Genomic DNA, 23227 nt, shown 5'->3' with positions numbered 1-23227 from the left:
ACAAAGCTATTTAAAAAAAAAAAAAGTTTCTAAGTGGGTTCCACCACCTCTTCCCCCGCCCAGCTAGAGATCAAACTACTCAGGTGCTGCCAGTCAAAATAGTCTCAAGCTGTCAAATTTTAAGCAAGGTAGTGCATGGCACTGGGGGCCCAAATTGAGAACAGTATTTAAGAAGATATACATTTTTTGCACTGTGCATGTGCCAATACAGAAAAATGACTAGCGGGTTTCTATTCTCGCCATTTTATATACTTTAAAGCTTGACTCTTGTAAGTGCTCTAAAATGGGAATGGTTAATCGGATTGCTTTGAGGTTTGGTGTGCCTCAGAGATACTGGGTAGTCTTAGTAATCCAAATTTGGGGTCATTAGACTGAGGGGTTCCTGAGTTTCAAGCCCCCTCCCCCAAACTGGTTTCCTTCTCCTGCCTTGTACTGTTAAACAGAGAGATACTAATGAATGGCTCAATCACAGACCTTGTTGAGACTCATGGGCTGTGAATTTACCCTTCAGTTAACATAACTAAGGATAAAGTTAATCACAAGCCCCCATCTAAGACAAAAGGAGTTTTGGAGTGAGTGGCTGGGAGTTGCTGCAGTTTGTGAGTCATGGGTAGTAGTTTTCTTAGCAGCAGGGTGGGGGAATAAACATTTGAATACTTCCTGGGAGGTAGCTTCTGGGGAGGAGACTAGGAGGAGAGGGGTTTGCAGTAGCAGTAAGGAGAAGGGGTAAATGGTGATGAATGGTAGGGGAGGCGAGAGAGGCTGGGGGCTCAGTTGAGGGAGGTATGGCACCTCTCAGTTCTGCCAGTGCACCCCAACCCCCTGCACTCATTGGCTCATCCCAATGCACCCCTAGCTCTTCTAGCACACCCCAATGCCCTGGACCCTCCAGCTCTGCAAGTGCACCCCAACCTCCCTCTACCCCCAAGAGTCTTGGGGGGGGGGAATACTGTCAAAAACCTATGTTAATGCAGAGTTAAGGTTGCTTGGTGGTATGTTGTCCCCTTGCAGACCACTGAGATGAGAAAACTCAAACGCCTGAAAACCAGTAAATGCACAGTGAGGGTTGCTCACACAACCATAACTCTGTCTTCTTTCAGCAATAACCCAATACACACTGTTAATACAGACATACATTTACTCTGCCACAGATGCTGAAATGTATAAGCTCTTCACCTCCTTTTATGACCCATTCACTCTCACCCACAGGATTCCATGTAACACTGTTAAAGGACTGAAAGGAGGAGAAGGTTGCCCACATCACCTTCCCTTCACGCTCTTCGAGCAGTGCCTCAGTGCAACGTATAGCAGCACATAGTCACACTTGCCTTTGGCACTATAAAATTTGGGAGGTTCCAGATCCTGGCTTATACTTGCACACTTAGCTAACTCCCCAGAATCAATACCTTATCAATACCCTTCACTGCCTTTTACAGCTCCCTTACATTTACTCACAGGACACCATCTCAACCTACATGTTCGCTTACCCATCATTAAACCATTAGAATTCTCTCATATTCCACTTCATTTTTGACAATATCCTTTGTAATAAAAACCCTATGCCAGGGGTTGGCAACCTTTCAGAAGTGGTGTGCTGAGTCTTCATTTATTCACTCTGATTTAAGGTTTTGCGTGCCAGTAATACATTTTAATGTTTTTAGGTCTCTTTCTATAAGTCTATAATATATAACTAAACTATTGTTGTATGTAAAGTAAATAAGGTTTTTAAAATGTTTAAGAAGCTTCATTTAAAATTAAATTAAAATGCAGAGCCCCCCGGACTCGTGGCCAGGACCCGGGCAGTGTGAGTCCCACTGAAAATCAGCTCGTGTGCTGCCTTTGGCACGCGTGCCATAGGTTGCTTACTCCTGCCCTATGCCCTGCTACTGACATAACCTACACAATTCTGCATTGCAGTGTTGCCTACTGGATCCTGAAGATTCACATGCAGCCCTTCTTTTTGCTCACACAGATGAAAGGCTGCAAAACATAAATTTCCTCTCATTATAGTCATAACTCAGTCAAACACTTCAAAATACCTCACGCACAACCTCACATCACAAACACACATTTACCAAGCAGGCCCAACTACTGCTGCCACCATTTAGTGTAGGTACACCTAACACACTGACTGCACCTGGAATATATGCAGATAATTCCCATTGGCTACTGCCAGCTCCAGGGGGACCAGAAGGGAAGGTGGCATGGGCAACCTTTTCCCACATCCCCACCTTTTTGTCCTGTAATAGTGTTAGATGGAATCCTGTGGGTGAGAGTGAATGAGTTTGTACATTTCAGCAATTGTGGAATTAGCAGTGTAAAGGTATGTGTGTTAATTGGGTATATTTCTGAAAGAGACAGAGATAAGGTTGCATGGGCAATCTTAACTGTGCATTTCCTGGTTTTCAGAAGTTTGTTTTGCCCAATTCAGTGGTCTGCAGGAGGATGACATACCACCAAGAAAACTTAACTCTGCGTTAATGTAGTTTTTAGCCATTGAATTATACCATAATTCACACTTGGTTTAAATTAAGCAATAAAGCAAAACTAACATATAGGAATCGTCAAAGAGTCCTGTGGCACCCTATAGACTAAAGCTCATGCTCCTATACGTCTGTTAGTCTATAAGGTGCCACAGGACTCTTTGCTGCTTTTACAGATCCAGATTAACCCGGCTACCCCTTTGATATAGGAATCATAATTATGTACTGTGTGTAGTAGTTCTCATGATCAATTAGTTGCCATGTAAAACTGTTCTGTTTTAAATGTTAATTTTTCTTTCTTTAGGATACTATCTACCAAATGATGATGGAGAATTTTACCAATTCTGTTATGTAACCCATAAGGGTGAGATCCGTGGAGCAAGTACCCCTTTTCAGTTTCGAACCTCTTCTCCTGTTGAAGAATTACTGACTATGGAGGATGAAGGAAATTCTGATATGTTGGTGGTGACCACAAAAGCTGGACTTCTTGAGGTTTGATTCAACAAACTCAGAAATGTTACCCATATTCTTATTTATATATATTTATTTCTGGTTTTATCTGTAGGACTTGGTGAATTAACTTTATATAAAAATATAAAGCTAAGCAGATTCCAAAGGTTTTTGATGCCTAAAACTTGAATGCAGGTCTCGTTGCAGAAGATACTTGTAAAATACATGAATTAAAGTTTAGACTTAAGTGCTCAGCATGGCAGTGAGCATAGCATAAAAAGTTAAGTAGCTATATTTATAGGTGCCATCTTGTGCTTCCCTTCCTTGTTTTTCAACTGCATTCCTGTTTTTTTTTTTTTTTTTAAATCTGTGTTCCCTCTGAAAGAGCCCCAAAGCAGAAAAAGAAAAATCAAGCTGCATAGAACCCAGATGCCTAACAAGTTAGAAATCACTTTTATTTTCTCCAAGCAATGTTCTGTTATCTTCTGCCTCACACAATTGCATCCATTTAGTGATTGTATCACAAATGCCTACAAAGGTGTGCCCAGTGACAATCCCACATTTTATTTGTGGTCACTACTTCATAAACAGAAAAAGGCAATTTCTTTGTTGAAATTGTTTGAATTAATGATTGGCAAAATCACTCTACATCTTCTCCCCATGCTACAGATTTGATTTGTTGTTTTTAACTTGCCTTCAGATATCATGTTTGTGCCCCTACCTAGATTATTGTTATGCATCTGTGCTAGTTGGTTTGGGGATTTCAAGTACTGGGGATAAAAGGGACTTTATACGGTGCAAGGTATCTAGCTGAGATAGCTTACCTTCCCTGTCTTGTTTGCTGTCTGGTGAAGAATGGCTATTCAGATCAGTCTGCATTCTATGTCACCAGAATCACAGAAAAAAGAAATTCCCACTTGAATTCCTGTCTGTTGTTCTGTTACATGCTTTGTTTGTCTTTCCTTCGCTTTGGCTGTGTCTACATTCAGGATTTTGTGAAGTTCACTCAACATTGCTGTACCTCTACCTGCTCAGGGCAGGTCTAGATGATAGCATGCTAAAAACCTTGCTTCTGGGTCTAACATAGCTCTTCCACTGTTGCTAGCACTGGTGGAGCAACAGTAGTACTTTATTGAAGGGTAAGGAAAATTTCACCGAAACATGAGTGTAAGTAAAGCCCACAACAAAATTTGGTTGTCTAGTACTAATCAAAGTTAAGCTACACTGTGAAATTTCACAAACTAGGGAAGAGAGAGAGTATGTTAAGCTGATGTAGCCAGAGGGTGCACATGTTTCTGTCTTCTGCTGGTTGTCATCTAGTGCTTGACTGATGTGATGGGAAGTAATACACATTAGTTTGTAATGGTTTGATGGGAGGGGGGGAAATCACCTGAAAAGAATATTTATTCTGTTTTCTAGTTTAAAATTGAAAAAACAATGAAAGAAAAAGAGGAGCTGTTAAAGGTAGCTACTGCTCTGGAAAAAGAAACTGTACAACTTAGAGATCAACTTGAAAGACTGGAAAAAGAACTTAACCATGAAAAGCAGAGATGTGATCAACTCCAAACAGAGCAAAAGGTTAGTTATGTAACTGATTGAAGCTGACTGCATAACGTGTAATCCACCTTTTTCAAGAACTATCAAAAAACCCTCAGCAATTAGATGTTTACACTAAATTAGGTCAATTCCTATTACCCATCTACCACTATTATTTTTGTGTTGTAAAATGGTTAAAATACTTCAGGATTTTGGTACCAGGCTTGATGACAACTGTTACAAGATGTTTGACATTTAATTGTAGAGATCATAGTGGGAAAACTAGTTGAGGTAGTTCAGTTTTCTTGTGTTACTTTAAAATAGAGGAAGTGTTTTCAAATTCATTCCAAGCAATGGGCTCATAGAAAACAGCATTAAAAGGGTATTAAATTTCAAAAAGCAAATTCTAGGGAATTAAGGAACATAAGTTTTAGCTAGCAGTTCCACTGACAAAGCATAATTATGGGGAATGAAAACTAATTGGGTTGGCTTCTCTGAAGGATATTTCAAAGATCTGAGGGTAAAAAGTACTGGCATTAAAAATGGTAAAAGCAGAAAAATCTAAAAATGAATTTACAGTGTCAGGTAAGGTTTGCAGAGGAAATAAAAGAGAGAACTAATGGTTGTAATTAGGAATAAGAATTACTTCTCCGCATATACTAGGGAGGAAACAAATTACTCTAGGCAGAGTATTTATAGACTCCTAATCAATTATTAAAATATAATTGTTTTTTTTTAAAAAAGCATCTTTAAGAAGGAAATAAAGTTGGGGGACACATGAGGTGATGGCATGGACAACTTTGAAGTAATGAAGCCTGTATAATATAGCTGTGGATAAAAAGGAGTTAATTGAATACTTATAAAATGTCAGTATATACAAATGAACAGTTCTGAATGATATAGCCAGGGATCTGAAGAGATTCTGCTGAATACCTTAATGAACCGTTGTAATTTACTTTTGAAGAGTCATGGTGAAATGGACAGGTGCTAGAGTATTGCAGGATGAAGAAGTTCTAGTATCAATTTTAAATCATGGAAGAAGCAGCAATCTGGCTATTACTGGCCAGTAAATCTTACTTTAGTCTTTAGTAAAAAATAAATAAATATTAAGAGAGAAATCTGTAAGTACCTAGAAGGTAACTTTTTGGGAAATGGATGGGGACAAAGGAAGGGGAAAGGGTAATATTACAAATAAAGGCCATTGGTCCAAACACTTAGGGATGTATTTAACTTCAAGCATGTAAGAAGGCCCACTGAAAGCAGTGGGACTAATTATAAGGATCCGGCCTTAGTGGATCTATGACAGGGGCAGCCAAACTTACTGACCCTCTGAGCCACGTATGCTAATCTTCAGAAGTTCGAGAGCTGGGGCACACCTGCCAGGGCGCCTGCTGGGGCTCGGGGCTTCAGCTTCCCACTGGAAGCTGAAGCCCCTGTCCTATCACTCCACTGCAAAGCAGAGGTCCCTAGCTCTCCCACCCCCAGTCTGGTAGGTGGAGAATAGAGGAGGGGTCTGGGGGGCTCCGCAAGCCGCACTTCAACAGTAAAAGAGCCATGTGTGGCTCGTGAGCCACAGTTTGGCCACCCTAGGTCTATGATGTGTTTATCATTGTGGCACCAAAGTAGGCTTCATTAAAGCATTTGAAAATGAATTTGTCCGGGGATGCAAAATTAATTTGGTCTAGAATATGAATATGGATTGAAAAGTATCTGAAGGACTGTAAATTAAGGGTAATAAAGACAATGTATTGATTTTGGGGGAGGGATTTGTGGGATATCATAAACATTAGTGATTGTGAAAAGGAGGTAAAAGCATTTAATTTTCTGATGATACTAAATTCAGTTGAGTTGGAAACATCGAGGACAGAATGCTAATGCGAACAGACTTCGAGAAGCTCGGCAATACAATCAGGAAACAACATTGAGATATATGGCCTGACAAATAAACAAATACATCTAAGGGAAAATAAACTGAAACAGAGAGATTCAATTAAAGAAAGATAGTTAGAAAGTGGTGACATCAACAGACCACAGATGGTGAGAGACAGTAAAGTAGATATAAAATTGCAATGTGAATTGTTTTCAAATAAAGGCTAATACAATAGTTTTAGGGAAATACAAGTAGGAATAATTATAATTTGAATGAAATTAAATTTAGGCAAAATAATAGGGTTTTCTATCAGGTTTCAGAGTGGTAGCCATGTTAGTCTGTATCAGCAAAAAGAACGAGGAATACTTGTGGCACCTTAGAGACTAACAAATTTATTTGAGTATAAGCTTTTGTGGGCTAAAACCCACTTCATCGGAGGCTTATTAGATTATAGAATAGTCTCCTGAAAGAGGTGGCAAAGCTCATTATTGACAATTGCTCTGCACACTATACCGTAGGGAACAATCTTGTATTAGCAGGTGAATGTGGTAGTTGACCTGAGGTGCGTTAACCTGGATTCCATTTGTTTGAGTGCAAATCATATGTGGGTTTAATTTTTGCGTTCTGTAATTTCTGCACAAAAAAACCACACATGTAAAAGTACAGTAATGCTCAATTTGTAGACACGGAAGTGTGTTTGCATTATATTCTAATTGTGTGAATGATTGGCACCAATTATATTAACCATTTATAATTTTTATGATTTTCTAAATGTCTACTAAAGTGAAATTTATTAATGCTTGTCTTGTTTGGTGTCTCCTGAGTGATCATGTATGTTAGATACATATTTATAGTGCCCCAACACTTGTGTGTGAAGTAAGTCTGCAGTTGAGTTAGTATTGTAAAGTCCCACCTACACTAGCCTTACAACAAAGTTTAAAAGCCACTTGTCTAATTGGGCTCTAGAATGCTTTAGCTGGCCAGAGTGGATAGGTTAAACTGAATAGAAATGTGCACAGACCAGTGCTCGAGCTTAGGGTGAGACTGCTCTAACATTTTGTTCCATAATGCTTGCCTGGCAGTGTGAGAACAGAAAATGTCTCATTTGTATGACACTGTGGATGAAATCTTGGCCCTGTTGAACTAAATGGCAAAATTTCCTTTGGGAATTCTCCTGATTTTTCCCAACAGTTCCCTAATTTTTTTTTTTTTTTTGGTATAACTCCCTTTTCCCAAAGTGAATCTGACACAGTTAGGTGTCAAAAAGCAGTACTATAGAAGCTTTCTTTTCTGAGTTTTGTTCCTACTTCTATTCTCTCCACCACTCTAATCTCGTTTCCCCTCTGCTAGTACTCTTTTGTTCTGTTCTCCATATTTCACCGCATTACTTTCTCAGTCCACTTTATAATCTTATCTAAGCAGAATATAAACCTAATATCATTAGAGTTCAGATCACATTTCTGAACTCAGGACGTTAACTCAGGTTTGAAATTAGGCAAAATGAATTCATCTATTTCTCGTAAAGAGCGTAACAGTTTGCATGCTGCCTTTCGCCCAGCATTTTCAAACCCAAAGGTGCTGTTTTCTAAACATAATTTACTCAACTCTAAAATTCAGCCACTTACAAGTGGAATACATGATTTACCTTTAATAGAAACACTACATAACAACTTAAAGGATTGGTTTAAAGATTCCTCTGAAACATTTGTACAGTATTCATTTAAATTGCAGTAACTGGCTTTTATTTTCTCTGTTTACAATAAGATCAGTTTAAAGTAGCAGGTTTGCATGACTCGATAATTTTTGAAGAAGGCAATAACCTAAGCAATCCAGTAATTGAGCTTTTATAAAACCAAACAGGACAATTTTGACATCTTAAATGCTGAATAATATAACAAAATTACAACTGTATTTTATAATATATGATGCTGTTCATCTGCACATTGTATTAGTTGATTATTTTACCCTTAAGTAGAAAGGCTAAAGAAATAATTTACAGGTTAATGTTTTCAGAAGTCACTTGTCACATGCAGAAAGGCTTTAGTAGAGTTAGTTATTTAAAGGGGTTCTTATTTCTTTAATTTTTTCCATAATACTTTGTATTTTGAAATTCTATTCAGATACAGAAGAAAAAATATTTAAAAGCTAAAGGTGAAGCTGAGCTTTTAAAAAATTATTCCTCCTAATATACGTTTAAGACCTATTTTATTGAGTAAAATATCAAAAATTAGAACAAATACAGCCCATGTAGTAATGATAGTTGTAATCTCTGTGGGGTAACCAACACTTAATGGAGGGAGGATGGGATGTGAGTTTCTGTTATAAATATTGTTCAGCAGAGGCTTATAATTATATCATTTAAACTTAATTCAAGTTGAAACTTGGCGCACACATTCTCTGATGGGGTTAATTTTTTTTAACTTCCTGCAGCTGCTTTTAGCTAGAAGGACACAAATAGTATTTTGACTCATTTCAGATGCTCTTTTGCACTTGAGTCTTTATATTGTGTTTGAAAAACTTGTATTCCATACATCCAAGGATAGATATTTTTATATGTATGTGTGAGACATGCCCCAGAGTACAGTCTGGACTGTTGTTCTCCAATCTGGGGTGCCTCTTACACTTTTCATCAGAACATCTACTCCTGGCCTGCTCACACACAGCCTCTAACATGTAAAATCACTCCCAGCTGCACAATATTGACTGCTACTAGCTAGCCACTCATGAATTCAACAGCAGAGGGACACTAGCAAGCTCTCCAGTCCCAGAATTTCCCCGTGAAGTATATGTCTTGTACTGTCCAGCATACTACTGAATAATACAAGCTCGTAGGAAGTCTGTCATTTCATCAAAGGAAAATGATATGCACCAACTTTGTTATCCCAAATGGAGTTTCCCACATACAGTACTTTAATCCAAACACGCTGGTTAAGATAAAACAATAAGTGCATTGACTACAGGAAGATAGATTTTAAGTGATTACAAGTAATGATGCATAAAAGTGGTTATAAAAGAAATAAAATGCAAGCTAATGGCTAACTTAACAAACTAACAAAATTCAAAGCAAAGGTTTTCCTCACCATACGCTGCAGTAAATTTCACAGGCTGAGTCTCCTTTCAGACTGGCACCTCTCCCCCTTAGTTCAGTGTCCTTCAGGTATTCATTGATGTCATGAGCAGAGCGATGAGATGAGGAGGAGTGAAGTCAAGTGTTTTCCTCCCTCTTTATAATTCAGTTTTTAGTGCTGGAAACATCCTTGCTGAGTCATGGTGACACTGTTTGTTGTGGACATGAGGTAATGAAATGTAAGGGTTTTGTTTACACCTTCCCGTTGCTGGAGAATGGTGGCTTAAGCAGGTGATAACTCTTTAATACCTGGCTGAGATGCCCACGTGTCTTTGAAAAACTGGTTTGGACCTGCTTTTCTTAAACTAGTAGTACGTTACAGTAAAGATACATAGTCGAATTAGGACTGTCAATTAATCGCATTTAACGCAAGTAATTAACTCAAAACTAACTTGATTAAAAAAATTAATTGCGATTAATCACAGTTTTAATCACACTGTTAAACAATAATAGAATACCACTTTAAAATTCGTATAAATATTTTTGGATATTTTTCTACATTTTCAAATATGTTCTCTGGAATAGTAGTCAAAGTATGAAGGGGCATACAAATGTGTAGCCTATCTGACACATAAATACTTTGTAATGACAGCTACAACAGTGCCATGTGAACGCCTGTTCTCACTTTCAGGTGACGTTGTAAATAAGCGGGCAGAATTATCTCCTCTAAATGTAAACAAACTTGTTTGTCTTAACAATTGGCTGAACAAGAAGTAGGACTGAGTAGAATTGTAGTCTCTAAAGGTTTACATTATTTTATTTTTGAGTGCAGTTAAGTTTAAAAAAAAACTATATTTGTAAATTGCACTTTCACGGTAAAGAGATTGCACTACAGTACTTGTATAAGGTGAATTGAAAAATACTATTTCTTTTTATTACAAGTATTTGCACTGTAAAAAAGATGATCAAAAATAATATAAAGTGAGCACTGTCCACTTTGTATTCTGTATTGTAATTGAAAGCAATATATTTGAAAATGTAGAAAACCACCAAAATATTTAAATAAATGGTATGCTAGTATTGTTTAAAAAATTATTGCAATTAATCACAGTTTTAATTGCACTGTTAATCTCGTGTTTAATGTTTTAATCATTTGACAGCCCTAAGTAGAATCTTATAATTTCACATACAATGTTGATGCACACATTATACTAGGGCAGTAATGTTCAGCAGATTATGATGTTTCAAATGATACCTCACAAGGCATACTTTGTACAAAATTTATCATAGTCTTGTAAAAGTGGTGAACATAATAGTATAGACCGTCAGTCTGCATATGTTTTGTTTTTATATGCTCACTGATGTATATGCTTCTGTTAATTTGTGCTAGAAACTATCATTTTATTTATCATTATTGATTTATTAATTATTATTATTTGTATTGCAGTAGTGTTTAGGAGCCCCCCTAACCATGGACCAATATTTCATTGTGCTAAGTGTGTACAAATACAGAACAAATAGATGGTCCCTCCCTGCACCTAAGAGCTTGCAGTCTATTTATTTTTTCATTTCTATAGCACATTTAACAGTAATATCTTAACACGTATCTGAACTGCAGCTGCTTGCATAACTGGAGAATATACCCAGATGAATAATAATTTTATTGATTTATTAGTATTTTCACTTTTAAAATTGAATTGAGTGATTATTGATATTTCTTCTTTGAGTGCTGGTCCCTATGATGTGGTATGCATGTGCTCCATGCACCTGAGACTGGAGAATTCTTGCAAGTGGTGTCTGTTGGTCAGAGACTGTGCGCCTTGTGTTCCACCACAACAGTATAAAGGGCGGTGTGGACCAACCACTTCTCCAGTTTCTTCTTACTGCTGTATGGCCTGAGTTGAAATCCTCCAGTGTCCAGAGCTTATCCTTTCTCTTCTTCCTGTAAATATTCAAAGTTATATAGTCTTCTCAGTTTTTGTTAGTGTTTTGTTAGTTTCCCCAATTAGTGGGAGATTCCCCACCCGGGGAACCCTCCTGGGCTCAGGACTTAGATTATGCCCAGGATACGGGGCTTCAAAAACCGCGTCTCCTGTCACTGCTCCTTTGTGGTCAGTGACAACCACCAGTGCTGCCTCGGAGAAGCTCATAACTCCAGTAAGTGCATTGTCTACTGCTCTTTTTCCCAGCCAAATGCAGCTTTAAAAGCATCTTATGGAGTGCACAATGAGGCCACAGTCAGACCCAGGCCGGGGAGACCCTCTGTACATCAGCCAGAGGTATCAGGGAGCATGCCGCCTCCTACTACTGTGTCTGACTCCAGAGTGGAAGGGAACAGAGGGAAAGACCCTTTATCTGGGCCCCCTCAGGAGAGTGAGGAGCACTCTCACAAACATAAAATCAGATCTCTTCCTAGACCTTTTAAGAGGAGAGATCTTTCCCCGACTCTGTCCACTCCAGGTGAGCCTTCACACCCAAACCACAAAGACTTAAGTCCCCCTACACCTCATGGGCATGATCAGAATGTGCATGGGGCAAGGCTTATTCACTAGCAGCCTCAGCATAAACTTCAGCACTGACTATAGTGCCAACTAAAATGAAACACTGGGACCTGAAGGATCGGGAACTGACACTACCATCCAGAACCGCCTGCTTAGAGACTCATTCACCGATGGTACTGTCATGGCCCTGTAAGTAACCATGTCTACTCCTGCTCTGACAGTACGAAGTGACAAAATACAACCTCTCAAAGGGCTGGTAACTTATACTACTCCAGAGGAGATCTTCATCCTCCTGGACTCTCAATCTCCCTTGTTGTTGGGATGGATCCTCACCTCTCCTGTTCCATCCACTAGCTGTGGTTTCCCTTCAATGGGACAGAAGGCACCACCAGTGGAGCTGGTTCCAAACTTTTCATTGTCTGGAGAGTCAGATGTACTGGTGGAACCAGCTTAACCACCACCTAGAGAAGGGGTGGGCAAACTTTTTGGCCCGAGGGCCGCATCGGGTTTTGTAAATTGTATGGAGGGCCGGTTAGGAGAGGGGGTCATGGCCCGGCCCCCACCTCCTATCTGTGCCCACCCCCCCGGGCTCCTGCCACATCCAACCTCCCCTGTTCCCTGATGGCCCCTCCAGGACCCCCGCTGCCCCATCCAACCCCTCCTCTCATTCCTGATGTGCCCCCCCCCCCGGGACCCCTGCCCCATCCAACCACCCCTTCTCCCTGTCCCCTGACTGCCCCCAGTCAACCCTCTGTTCCCGCCCTGACCCCATCCACACCCCTGACCACCAGGCCGAACTCCGCTGCCCTCTATCCAAACCCCCACCCCCTTACCGCTGCCTGGAGCACTGGTGGCTGGCGGCGCTACAGCCGCACCGCCCAGATGGAGCTGAGCCGCACCACTGCTGCCGCCACCACGCAGCCCAGAGCACTGGTTCAGGCCAGACTTTGCCGCTGCGCTGCCCCAGGAGCTCACAGCCCCGCCGCCCAGAGGATTGTGCTGGTGGCGGAGTGAGCGAGCTGAGGCTGTGAGGGAGGGGGAACAGCAGGGGAGGGGTCGGGGGCTAGCCTCCCAGGCCAGGAGCTCGGGGGCCAGGCAGGACGGTCCCGCGGGCTGTAGTTTGCCCACCTCTGACCTAGAGAGATCAACCCAAATGGGTTTGAGAACCAGTCTGAGCCACACAAATAGGAACCTCCTCCTCGGGTTTTTCCTAGGATGGACTAATTTGAACTTCAGTCCCAGAGCATCTTCTATTTTTTTCCTAAGACGGTCAGTCTTTTTGGACTCTTGTCTTCATTATACTCTTTATTTCAACATTAAAGTTATGGCTTTTAAAATGTCTTTTGAAGATTCTGCAGCTTGTAATAGTTCTAGTTGAGTAGATCATAGAATTGTAGGACTGGCAGGGAGCATGAGATGTCTTCTAGTTCAGTCCCCTGAACTCATGGCAGGACTAAGTATTATCTAGACTATCCCTGAGAGGTGATTGTCTAACCTGCTCTTAAAAACCTCCAATGACAGAGATTCCACAACCTCCCTAGGCAATTTATTCCAGTGCTTAACTACCCTATTAGGTATCAGAGGGGTAGCCGTGTTAGTCTGAATCTGTAAAAAGCAACAGAGGGTCCTGTGGCACCTTTAAGACTAACCAAAGTATTGGGAGCATAAGCTTTCGTGGGTAAGAACCTCACTTCTTCAGATGCAAGTAATGGAATTCTCCAGAGGCAGGTATAAATCAGTATGGAGATAAGGAGGTTAGTTCAGTCAGGGAGGGTGAGGTGCTCTGCTAGCAGTTGAGGTGTGAACACCAAGGGAGGAGAAACTGCTTCTGTAGTTGGATAGCCATTCACAGTCTTTGTTTAATCCTGATCTGATGGTGTCAAATTTGCAAATGAACTGGAGCTCAGCAGTTATGGCTCTCCCTCACTTTCACAGACCTTGGGAGGCAGGCCAGTCCTCGCCCACAGACAACCCACCAACCTTAAGCATATTCTCACCAGCAACCACGCACCGCACCATAACAACTCTAACTCAGGAACCAACCCATGCAACAAACCTCGATGCCAACTCTGCCCACATATCTACACCAGCAACACCATCACAGGACCTAACCAGATCAGCTACATCATCACCGGCTCATTCACCTGCACGTCCACCAATGTTATATATGCCATCATGTGCCAGCAATGCCCCTCTGCTATGTACATTGGCCAAACTGGACAGTCACTACGCAAGAGGATAAATGGACAAAAGTCAGATATCAGGAATGGCAATGTACAAAAACCTGTAGGAGAACACTTCAACCTCCCTGGACACACAATAGCAGATGTAAAAGTAGCCATCTTACAGCAAAAAAACTTCAGGACCAGACTCCAAAGAGAAACTGCTGAGCTCCAGTTCATTTGCAAATTTGACACCATCAGATCAGGATTAAACAAAGACTGTGAATGGCTATCCAACTACAGAAGCAGTTTCTCACACCTCGACTGCTAGCAAAGCACCTCACCCTTCCTGACTGAACTAACCTCGTTATCTCCATACTGATTTATACCTGCCTCTGGAGAATTCCATTACTTGCATCTGAAGAAGTGAGGTTCTTACCCACGAAAGCTTATGCTCCCAATACTTCTGTTAGTCTTAAAGGTGCCACAGGACCCTCTGTTGCTTTTTACCCTATTAGGAATTTTTTCCTAATGTCCATCCTAAACCTCCCTTGCTGCAATTTAAGCCCATTGCTTCTTGTCTTATCCTCGTAGGTTAATGAGAACAAATTTTCTCCCTCCTCCTTGTAACAACCTTTTATGTACTTGAAAACTGTTATCATGTCCCCTTTCAGTCTTCTCCAGACTAAACAAACACAATTCTTTCAAGCTTCCCTCATAGGTCATGTTTTCTATACCTTCAATAATTTTTGTTGCTCTCCTCTGGACTTTCTCCAATTTGTTCATGTCTTTCCTGAAATATGGAGCTCAGAACTGGACACAATACTCCAGTTGAGGCCATATCAGCGCGGACTAGAGCAGAAGAATTACTTCTCATGTCTTGCTTACAACACTCCTGCTAATACATCCCAGAATATTTGCTCCCCCTCCCCTTTTTATTTTATTTTTTTGTGAGTGTTACACTGTTGACTCATTTCAAAGTAACAGCCGTGTTAGTCTGTATCCGCAAAAAGAACAGGAGTACTTGTGGCACCTTAGAGACTAACAAATTTATTTCAGCATAAGCTTTCGTGGGCTACAGTCTCCGACTCAAAGAATACTTCCAACACACCTCTGAACAACATACTAACCCACAGAATCCTTCCTACCAACACTACAAAAAGGAGTCTGCATGGACTCCTCCTGAAGGTCGAAACAACAGACTGGACTTCTACATAGATTGCTTCCATCAACGTGCATGGCCTGAAATTGTGGAAAAGCAACATCACTTGCCCCATAACCTAAGCCGTGCTGAACACAACGCCATCAACAGCCTCAGGAACAACTCTGACATCATAATAAAAAAGGCTGACAAAGGAGGTGCTGTCGTCATCATGAATAAGTTGGAATATGAACAAGAGGCTGCTAGACCGCTCTCTAACTCCACATTCTACAAGCCATTATCCTCTGATCCCACTGATGATTACCAAAAGAAACTACACCATCTGCTCAAGAAACTCCCGGAGAAAGCACAGGAACAGATCTGTACAGACACATGCCTAGAACCCCGACCAGGTTTATTCTATTTGCTACCCAAGATCCATAAACCTGGAAATCCTGGACGCCCCATCATCTCAAGCATTGGCACCTTAACAGCAGGATTGTCTGGCTATGTGGACTCTCTCCTCAGGCCCTACGCTACCAGCACTCCCAGCTATCTTTGAGACACCACTGACTTCCTGAGGAAACTGCAGTCTATCGGTGATCTTCCAGAAAACACCATCCTGGCCACTATGGATGTAGAATCCCTCTACATCAACATTCCACACAAAGATGGACTACAAGCCATCAGGAATAGCATCCCCGATACCATCACGGCAAACCTGGTGACTGAACTTTGTGACTTTGTCCTCACCCACAACTATTTCACATTTGGGGACAATATATACCTTCAAGTCAGCGGCACTGCTATGGGTACCCGCATGGCCCCACAGTATGCCAACATCTTTATGGCTGACTTAGAACAACGCTTCCTTAGTTCTCGTCCCCTAACGCCCCTACTCTACTTGCGCTACGTTGATGATATCTTCATCATCTGGACCCATGGAAAAGAAGCCCTCGATGAATTCCACCATGATTTTAACAATTTCCATCCCACCATCAACCTCAGCCTAGACCAATCCACACAAGCGGTCCATTTCCTAGACACTACTGTGCTAATAAACGATGGTCACATAAACACCACCCTATACCGGAAACCCACTGACCGCTATACTTACCTACATGCCTCCAGCTTCCATCCAGGACACACCACACGATCCATTTTCTACAGCCAAGCTCTAAGATACAACCGCATTTGCTCCAATCCCTCGGACAGAGAGAAACACCTACAAGATCTCTATCAAGCATTCTTAAAACTACAATACCCACCTGCTGAAGTGAAAAAACAGATTGACAGAGCCAGAAGAGTACCCAGAAGCCACCTACTACAGGACAGGCCCAACAAAGAAAATAACAGAACGCCACTAGCCGCCACCTTCAGCCCCCAACTGAAACCTCTCCAGCGCATCATCAAAGATCTACAACCTATCCTGAAAGATGATCCCTCACTCTCACAGATCTTGGGAGACAGACCAGTCCTCGTTTACAGACAGCCTCCCAACCTTAAGCAAATACTCACCAGCAACCGCACACCATACAACAAAAACACTAACCCAGGAACCTATCCTTGCAACAAAGCCCGATGCCAGCTCTGTCCACATATCTATTCAAGTGACAGCATCATAGGACCTAACCACATCAGCCACACCATCAGGGGCTCGTTCACCTGCACATCTACCAACGTGATATATGCCATCATGTGCCAGCAATGCCCCTCTGCCATGTATATTGGCCAAACTGGGCAGTCTCTACGCAAAAGAATAAATGGACACAAATCTGACATCAGGAATCATAACATTCAAAAACCAGTGGGAGAACACTTCAGCCTCTCTAATCACTCAGTGACAGACTTGTAGGTGTCAGTTTTGCAACAACAAAACTTCAAAAACAGACTCCAAAGAGAGACTGCTGAACTCGAATTAATATGCAAATTAGACACAATTAACTTGGGTCTAAACAGAGACTGGGAATGGTTGGGTCATTACACTAATTGAATTTTTTTCCCCCCATGTTAAGTTCTCCTCACACCTTCTATGGGTCATCTTGATTATCACTTCAAAGTTTTTTCTTCTGCTGCTACTGATAGCTCATCTCAATTGATTGGCCTCTTACAATTGGTATGCGTACTTCCACCTTTTCATGTTCTCTGTATGTATAAATATCTTCTGTCTGTGTGTTTCACTCTATGCATCTGAAGAAGTGAGCTGTAGCCCACGAAAGCTTATGCTGAAATAAATTTGTTAGTCTCTAAGGTGCCACAAGTACTCCTGTTCTTTTTACTGTTGACTCATATTTAGCTTGTGATCCCTTATTGCCCCCAGATCCCTTTCCGCAGTACTCCTTCCTAGGCAGTCATTGAATTTTATCCTATTTACTTCAGACTGTTTCTCCAGTTTGTCCAGATCATTTTGAATTTTAATCCTATCCTCCAAAGCACTTGCAACCCCTCCCAGCTTGGTATCGTCCGCAAACTTTATAGGTGTACTCTCTATGCCATTATCTAAATCATTGGTGAAGATATCGAACAGAACTGGACCCAGGACCAATCCCTGCGAGACCCCACTTGATATGCCCTTCCAGCTTGACTGTGAACCACTGATTACTAACCTCTGGGAATGGTCTCCTAACCAGTTATGCACTCACCTTATAGTAATTCCATCTAGGTTATATTTCTCTGGTTTGTTTAGGAGAAGCTCATGTGAGACAGTATCAAAAGCCTTACTAAAGTCAAGATATACCACATCCACTGCTTTTCCCCCCCATCCACAAGTCTTGTTACCCTGTCAAAGAAAGCTATTAGGTTGGCTTGACACGCTATGTTCTTGACAAATCCATGCTGACTGTTAATCACCTTATTATCTTCTAGTTGTTTGCAAATTGATTCCTTAATTATTTGCTCTATTATCTTTTCGGGTACTGAAGTTAAGATGACCTCTGCAGTGTGTATAGAAAAGGTTAGGGTTACACTTTTCTCTGAACAAAGCTTGTATTCCACCATGTCTTCCAGAGAAGTTTACAGCTCCATCAAATGCACAAGCAGCCATCTGTTTGGTGTCCAATTTACAAGCATTTAACTCTTCTAAGATGTGGGTTGTCACAGATGCAGCTGATGTGGCTTCTATAACCTGAACATATAGAAATGCATCTACTGGCCTACCACTGACATCAAGATAATGTATGCAATGACTTAATGCTTGATGCACATTTGCATGGGTGTATTCATTAGCCGTGTATGCCAATTTTTTAAGGTGGTGAGAGAGTTCTTGAATTTTTCAACTGCTGAGTCTTTCACTGTTGAATCGCCTGATTCTAACCACTCAGTTGAGTTTCTTGCAGAAATATAGTGAGCATTTGCAGGTTTTGTTCAAAGCCAGTATCCGACTTCAGGGTTAACAAATGACAATGCACTTAACATTGGCCTCCAGCTTGTAGTGTGTGGTATCTCTTGCTTAAATAAACTGCGTTGAGTCTCCAGCATTCTTAAAGCCTCATTAAGTACTTCTAAAACTGGCTTTGATAGTGGCTGGTTTATAAGGCTTTCTGAATGTTGATACAGTCCAGAGGCGTGGTGTTTTGTAGCCTTTTCATGGAGTTTGTCAGCATTGGCTTTGCTGATCCGTCTGGCAAATCAAGCTCTTCCAGTTTTACCAATTATAGCAGTGAGAAGCTTTCCTTCTTCGTAAGGTTATTTGCAAGAGTGCACCAGTAGTCATCTTTTGTAACTTCAATAAATGGGAAAAGTTTGACCGACAAACATCTGGAACTGAATTTAGGTTGTGGAGACACTGTTTTTTCAGTAGGTAGCTGTATTTGTGCTTTGGGCTGTTTGGATGTTGATGCGCCATTTGAATCTTCAGATGACATGTTGGTATATTCTTGGGTCTTGGTATGTTCTTCATCTTGTTTGGTTTGACCCCGGGGTGGTGGTGGGAGGGTGGTGATTGGAGAGTTCAGCGGGGTGTAGGGAAACCCCTGCCTGATGCAGGTCATAGAATGTATAAGAGTGACCTTGGATTTGATCAGGGTGAAGACCAACTCCCATCCCCAGGAAAGATTTTTGCATCATGGGTGCTCTGATAGACCTAGTTACACAAATCCCTAGAACATCAGTTCAGATGTGCCTCAGTCTCTTGGGGCATATGGTATCATGTTCTTATGTGACGCCTTTCACCAGACCCTGCCTCCGTTGCTTAGAAGCTTGCCACCAAACAGTATATGCACTGAGCAAGTGCAGCATGAACACCATGAGGTGACATGGTAGATGGACCCTGGACATGAGTTTGTTGGTGTTACCTTCAGGGCTTTGGAGTGGAGTCCGGAGCTGGAGCGCGGAGTGGAGTCCGGAGCTGGAGCGCGGAGTAGCTCCGGAGCAGTGGAGCTGCAGGTTTTTGCCTGGAGCTGGAGCGGAGCTGGAGCACAGCTCCAAAGTCCTTCTTCCCTTTCTATCCCCCACACCCAACAAGTTGGTGGTTACAGTTGCCTCCCTTATGGTCTGGGAAGTGCACATGGGCGATGTTTAATCAAGGTACTTGGATGCCTCAGAAAACCAGAATGCACCTAAATCTGGACCTGAGAGCAGTAGAGATCCTTGCAAAGCATTCCTACCACTCATACAATCTCAGCATCTTCCTGATCACTTTCCTCTCCTCTACGTGCTTCAGAATTGATTCCTTGAGGACCCGCTCCATTATTTTTTCCAGGAACTGAGGTGAGTATCTCGTCCACTGTAACCCCATGTCTTTTTTTCTGCAGAACTGCTGCCTAGCCACTCGGTCCCTAATCTGTAGCAGTGCATGGGATTCTTCCGTGCATGGGAAACTGGTAGAAAAATCTGTGCTCTAAAGAACCCTGATAGCCCTTCTAGTAACCATGTATGAGATCTTCAGGTCCTTAGATAAGATCATCTTTACTGTGTCATTTTGGCCTGGAGTATTTATTGGTATATTATATCTGCCTTTCTGTCGTTAACTTTTGTCATTTAACTTTCCATTTTGTTGTGCTAAGCTCTATCCCATTACATCTGGTTGCCTGATATTCTTAGACTTAATATTGCTCTGCCTGGGCACAAGGAGCATGTTGTAGTTAAAGTGTCAGCCTTAATTTGAATTGCCCTTTTGACAGTCTGTGCCACCACTAAAAATCTCAGAGATTTTTTGTAATTTTGAGTTGACTGTACAGAGCAAAGATACTGCCGTTCTGAATCTTAAGCAGTTATTTGTCTCCCTCTCGTGGCCAGATAGGACTAGTGAACAATGTTCTAACATTGCAGTGGTGACAACTCTTACAGTAGCTTGCTAAATGTATAACCTTGGTGTACAGTGAACCTGTTCCTTTAACCTGCTTTTTCTTTGATCCTGTAAACTTTTGGAAAACGTTTCAGTACATATAACACTGATATAAACTGGAACACAGGCAGATTTATTGATTTAATAAATTTGTTCTTTCAACAGGTCTTAAAAATTTATTTTGCTGTTTGGAGGTTTTTATATTAATCTGATTTATTTCTCTAACGGGTATCAGCATAAATCCAGGTTCTACAGCGATGATCTGCACAATAACGTTATTCATTTAAAAGTCGTATTCAAATATCAAATATTCATTTGAGTTAGCTTCCCTACCTGGTTTACTAGAAGTGGTTGGAAAATGACTGGGAGCACCTTGTGACTAATGCAGTGTGTTCAGTCTGCATTGCAAGTGCCCAGATCAGATCCCACAGGTAAAGTGGGATCTGCGTAAAGTACAAAAACTGAGCATTTTTAAATATTTTCTGTGCTAATTTTTTACCCAAACTATATGATTTTTGATAACTTGCACATTTTTAAAATGTGAACCTTTTGTGGGTAGAAACCTTTATTTAAAATTAAAAAAAAAAAAAAGGTTTTAAAAATGAAACAACCCCTAGAGTTACTTGTTTTGGCACCAGGAATTTCTCCCTTAGGTGCTGTCAATGTTCTTATGAGGAGAAAACTGTTTGACTACCTGCAAATATTTTAATTGATCTTGCCTTACTTATTTTTTAAACTGATTAATTTAGACAAATTGTTGATCTCATTTGGTGGAAGGACTAATTTGCAGACATTCTTAAGTAGTATAGATAAATGAAGTTCTTGCATTTTATTTCAAATTTATTTATGAGAATAGCCATGAGCAAATGGCAGTTTTTTGTGAAATGACAGAATTAATGTGTCCTAAAGTAAACTATAACGTACTACAAAATCAATATGGGGCTTTTTTTGTGTGTATGTTTATAGTAGTGTCCATAGACTCCTTCCTGCAAACATTACACATTTGAGTAATCCCATTGAAGCTAGTGGAGCTAATTATGTGAACAATGTTACTTCACATGAGTGTTTGCAGGATTAAGCCTTAAATCTGTTTTTTAAATATCTGAGATTTATGCACAATATAAACGTTTTAAGATTTTGTTGAAAGCAAATGTACATTGCCTTCATAGTTAATTCAGATGTATTCACTTGTTTTCCACTTCTGTATTTTCTTAGAAATTGAAATAATAATTGTAGTGGTTGTTGATACAAGTGAGGTTATGTTTTAGTTTTTATGATAAACCCTGGGTTTTTTGGATTTGCAGGTGCAAATATCTTTTTTAAAGTATGTTTTAAGTATGATAAGGAATTATTTTAGATGTCTTCCAAAGTTGTATCTGCTTGCTTGACTGACAAAAACATAGTTTTACTACTGACAACATCTTAGAACTGACAGTCATGGGAGAATGAGCTGGATTCTTTTAGCCGTAGGCATCATAAACAGCATTGCCAGCTAACTTAGTTTCCAGAATCTTTATTACTGGTAATGATTGTAACGAGGTAGAACACAGTGGCCGGGCTGCGGCTCCGAGCCCCTCCGCCGGAGCTGGGTCGGGGAGACCCATGCTGGCAGCTGTGGGGAGCCTGGGTTCCTCCACCTGCCCTGGGTGGGGAGGCCAAGCAGCCCCCGGCCCATGTCCCTGCCCCCACAGCTGCCAGGCTCCCCACAGCTGCCAGCGTTGCTCTCCCCGACCCAGCCAGGGTGGGTGAGATGGGGCTCGGAGTCATAGCCCGGCCACGGTAAGAGCCGGATGGACAGCTGTGGGGAGCCGCGGCGGACCCTCCACCTGCCCTGGGTGGGGGGCCCAGACAGCTCCACAGGTCACCCCTCCCCTCCCATGCCACTGTGGATCTGCGTGCGGGGGGGCTGAGAGCAGTCCCCGGCGGTGTCCCCACCCAGCCGAGGACAGGTGGAGGGTCTGCGACTCGGTGTAGGCTCCCCACAGCTGTCAGCGTGGCACTCCGCAACTGGGCTCCGGGGTGGGTGGGGCTCGGAGCCTCACCCTGGCCATGGTAAGTAGAGCCCTACAAATCTGCCGATATCCGCAGACAATTTTTGTGGATCGGATGCAGATACAGTTTTGTATCTGTAAAAATTGTTTACTTTTTTCCCCCTTTTCAATCTCTGCTTAATCCTTAATTCCTTGGGTGGATTTATATGTATGTGTTAAGTAAATACACCTATTTTCTGTATGTAGTTGGCAACAGGCTTATAAATATATACATTTATATGAAAAGATACAACATTAGAGACGTAAGAAATTAGAACATCCAGCCCATCTCTGTGTTAGTACAGTCTATTCTACAGTGTGATATTACGTCTTTAAGTCCTTTCTGTTTCATTCTGTTATATGTAGTTAAAAGTATATTCAGTGAGAGAACCCAATACAATTTCTCTCCCTTCTGGTGAGTTGGTTAGTTACACTTATATGAAGACAGGTATCATCCTCAAGACCCCAATTTGCATTAAATCTTAAAACTGAATTTTCTTTTTGCAAGTATGTTTCCATTTTAGAGACATAAGTATTGCTTTTTTTAAAATACTGAGAACTGGAAAGATGTAACATGATGAAAAAACAATTGATTTACATCCCATGCTTCTTTAGTTGAACAAGTGTGCTACAGTATGAAAGTAGGTTGTACGTATGCACAATTTAGTTAGTTTAGAATTTATAATAGTGTTTCGTTTTAAAG

At 41.3% G+C, this 23227-nt stretch overlaps 1 protein-coding gene across 2 annotated transcripts in view; it reads left to right on the top strand.

Moving 5' to 3' along the window:
• The window catches only part of TAX1BP1 (Tax1 binding protein 1), a 125581-nt gene that overhangs the window by 47355 nt on the left and 54999 nt on the right, over positions 1 to 23227 (top strand). For both annotated transcript variants that reach the window (XM_065397972.1, XM_065397970.1), the window contains exons 4-5: positions 2788 to 2975; positions 4353 to 4511. In XM_065397972.1, coding sequence (XP_065254044.1) covers positions 2788 to 2975; positions 4353 to 4511 — 347 coding nt within the window. The remainder of the gene's footprint in view (positions 1 to 2787; positions 2976 to 4352; positions 4512 to 23227) is intronic.

This window comes from Emys orbicularis, chromosome 2 (assembly GCF_028017835.1).
Source record: "Emys orbicularis isolate rEmyOrb1 chromosome 2, rEmyOrb1.hap1, whole genome shotgun sequence".
NCBI lineage: Eukaryota > Metazoa > Chordata > Testudines > Emydidae > Emys > Emys orbicularis.
This window is presented reverse-complemented; position numbering and strand designations above follow the sequence as displayed.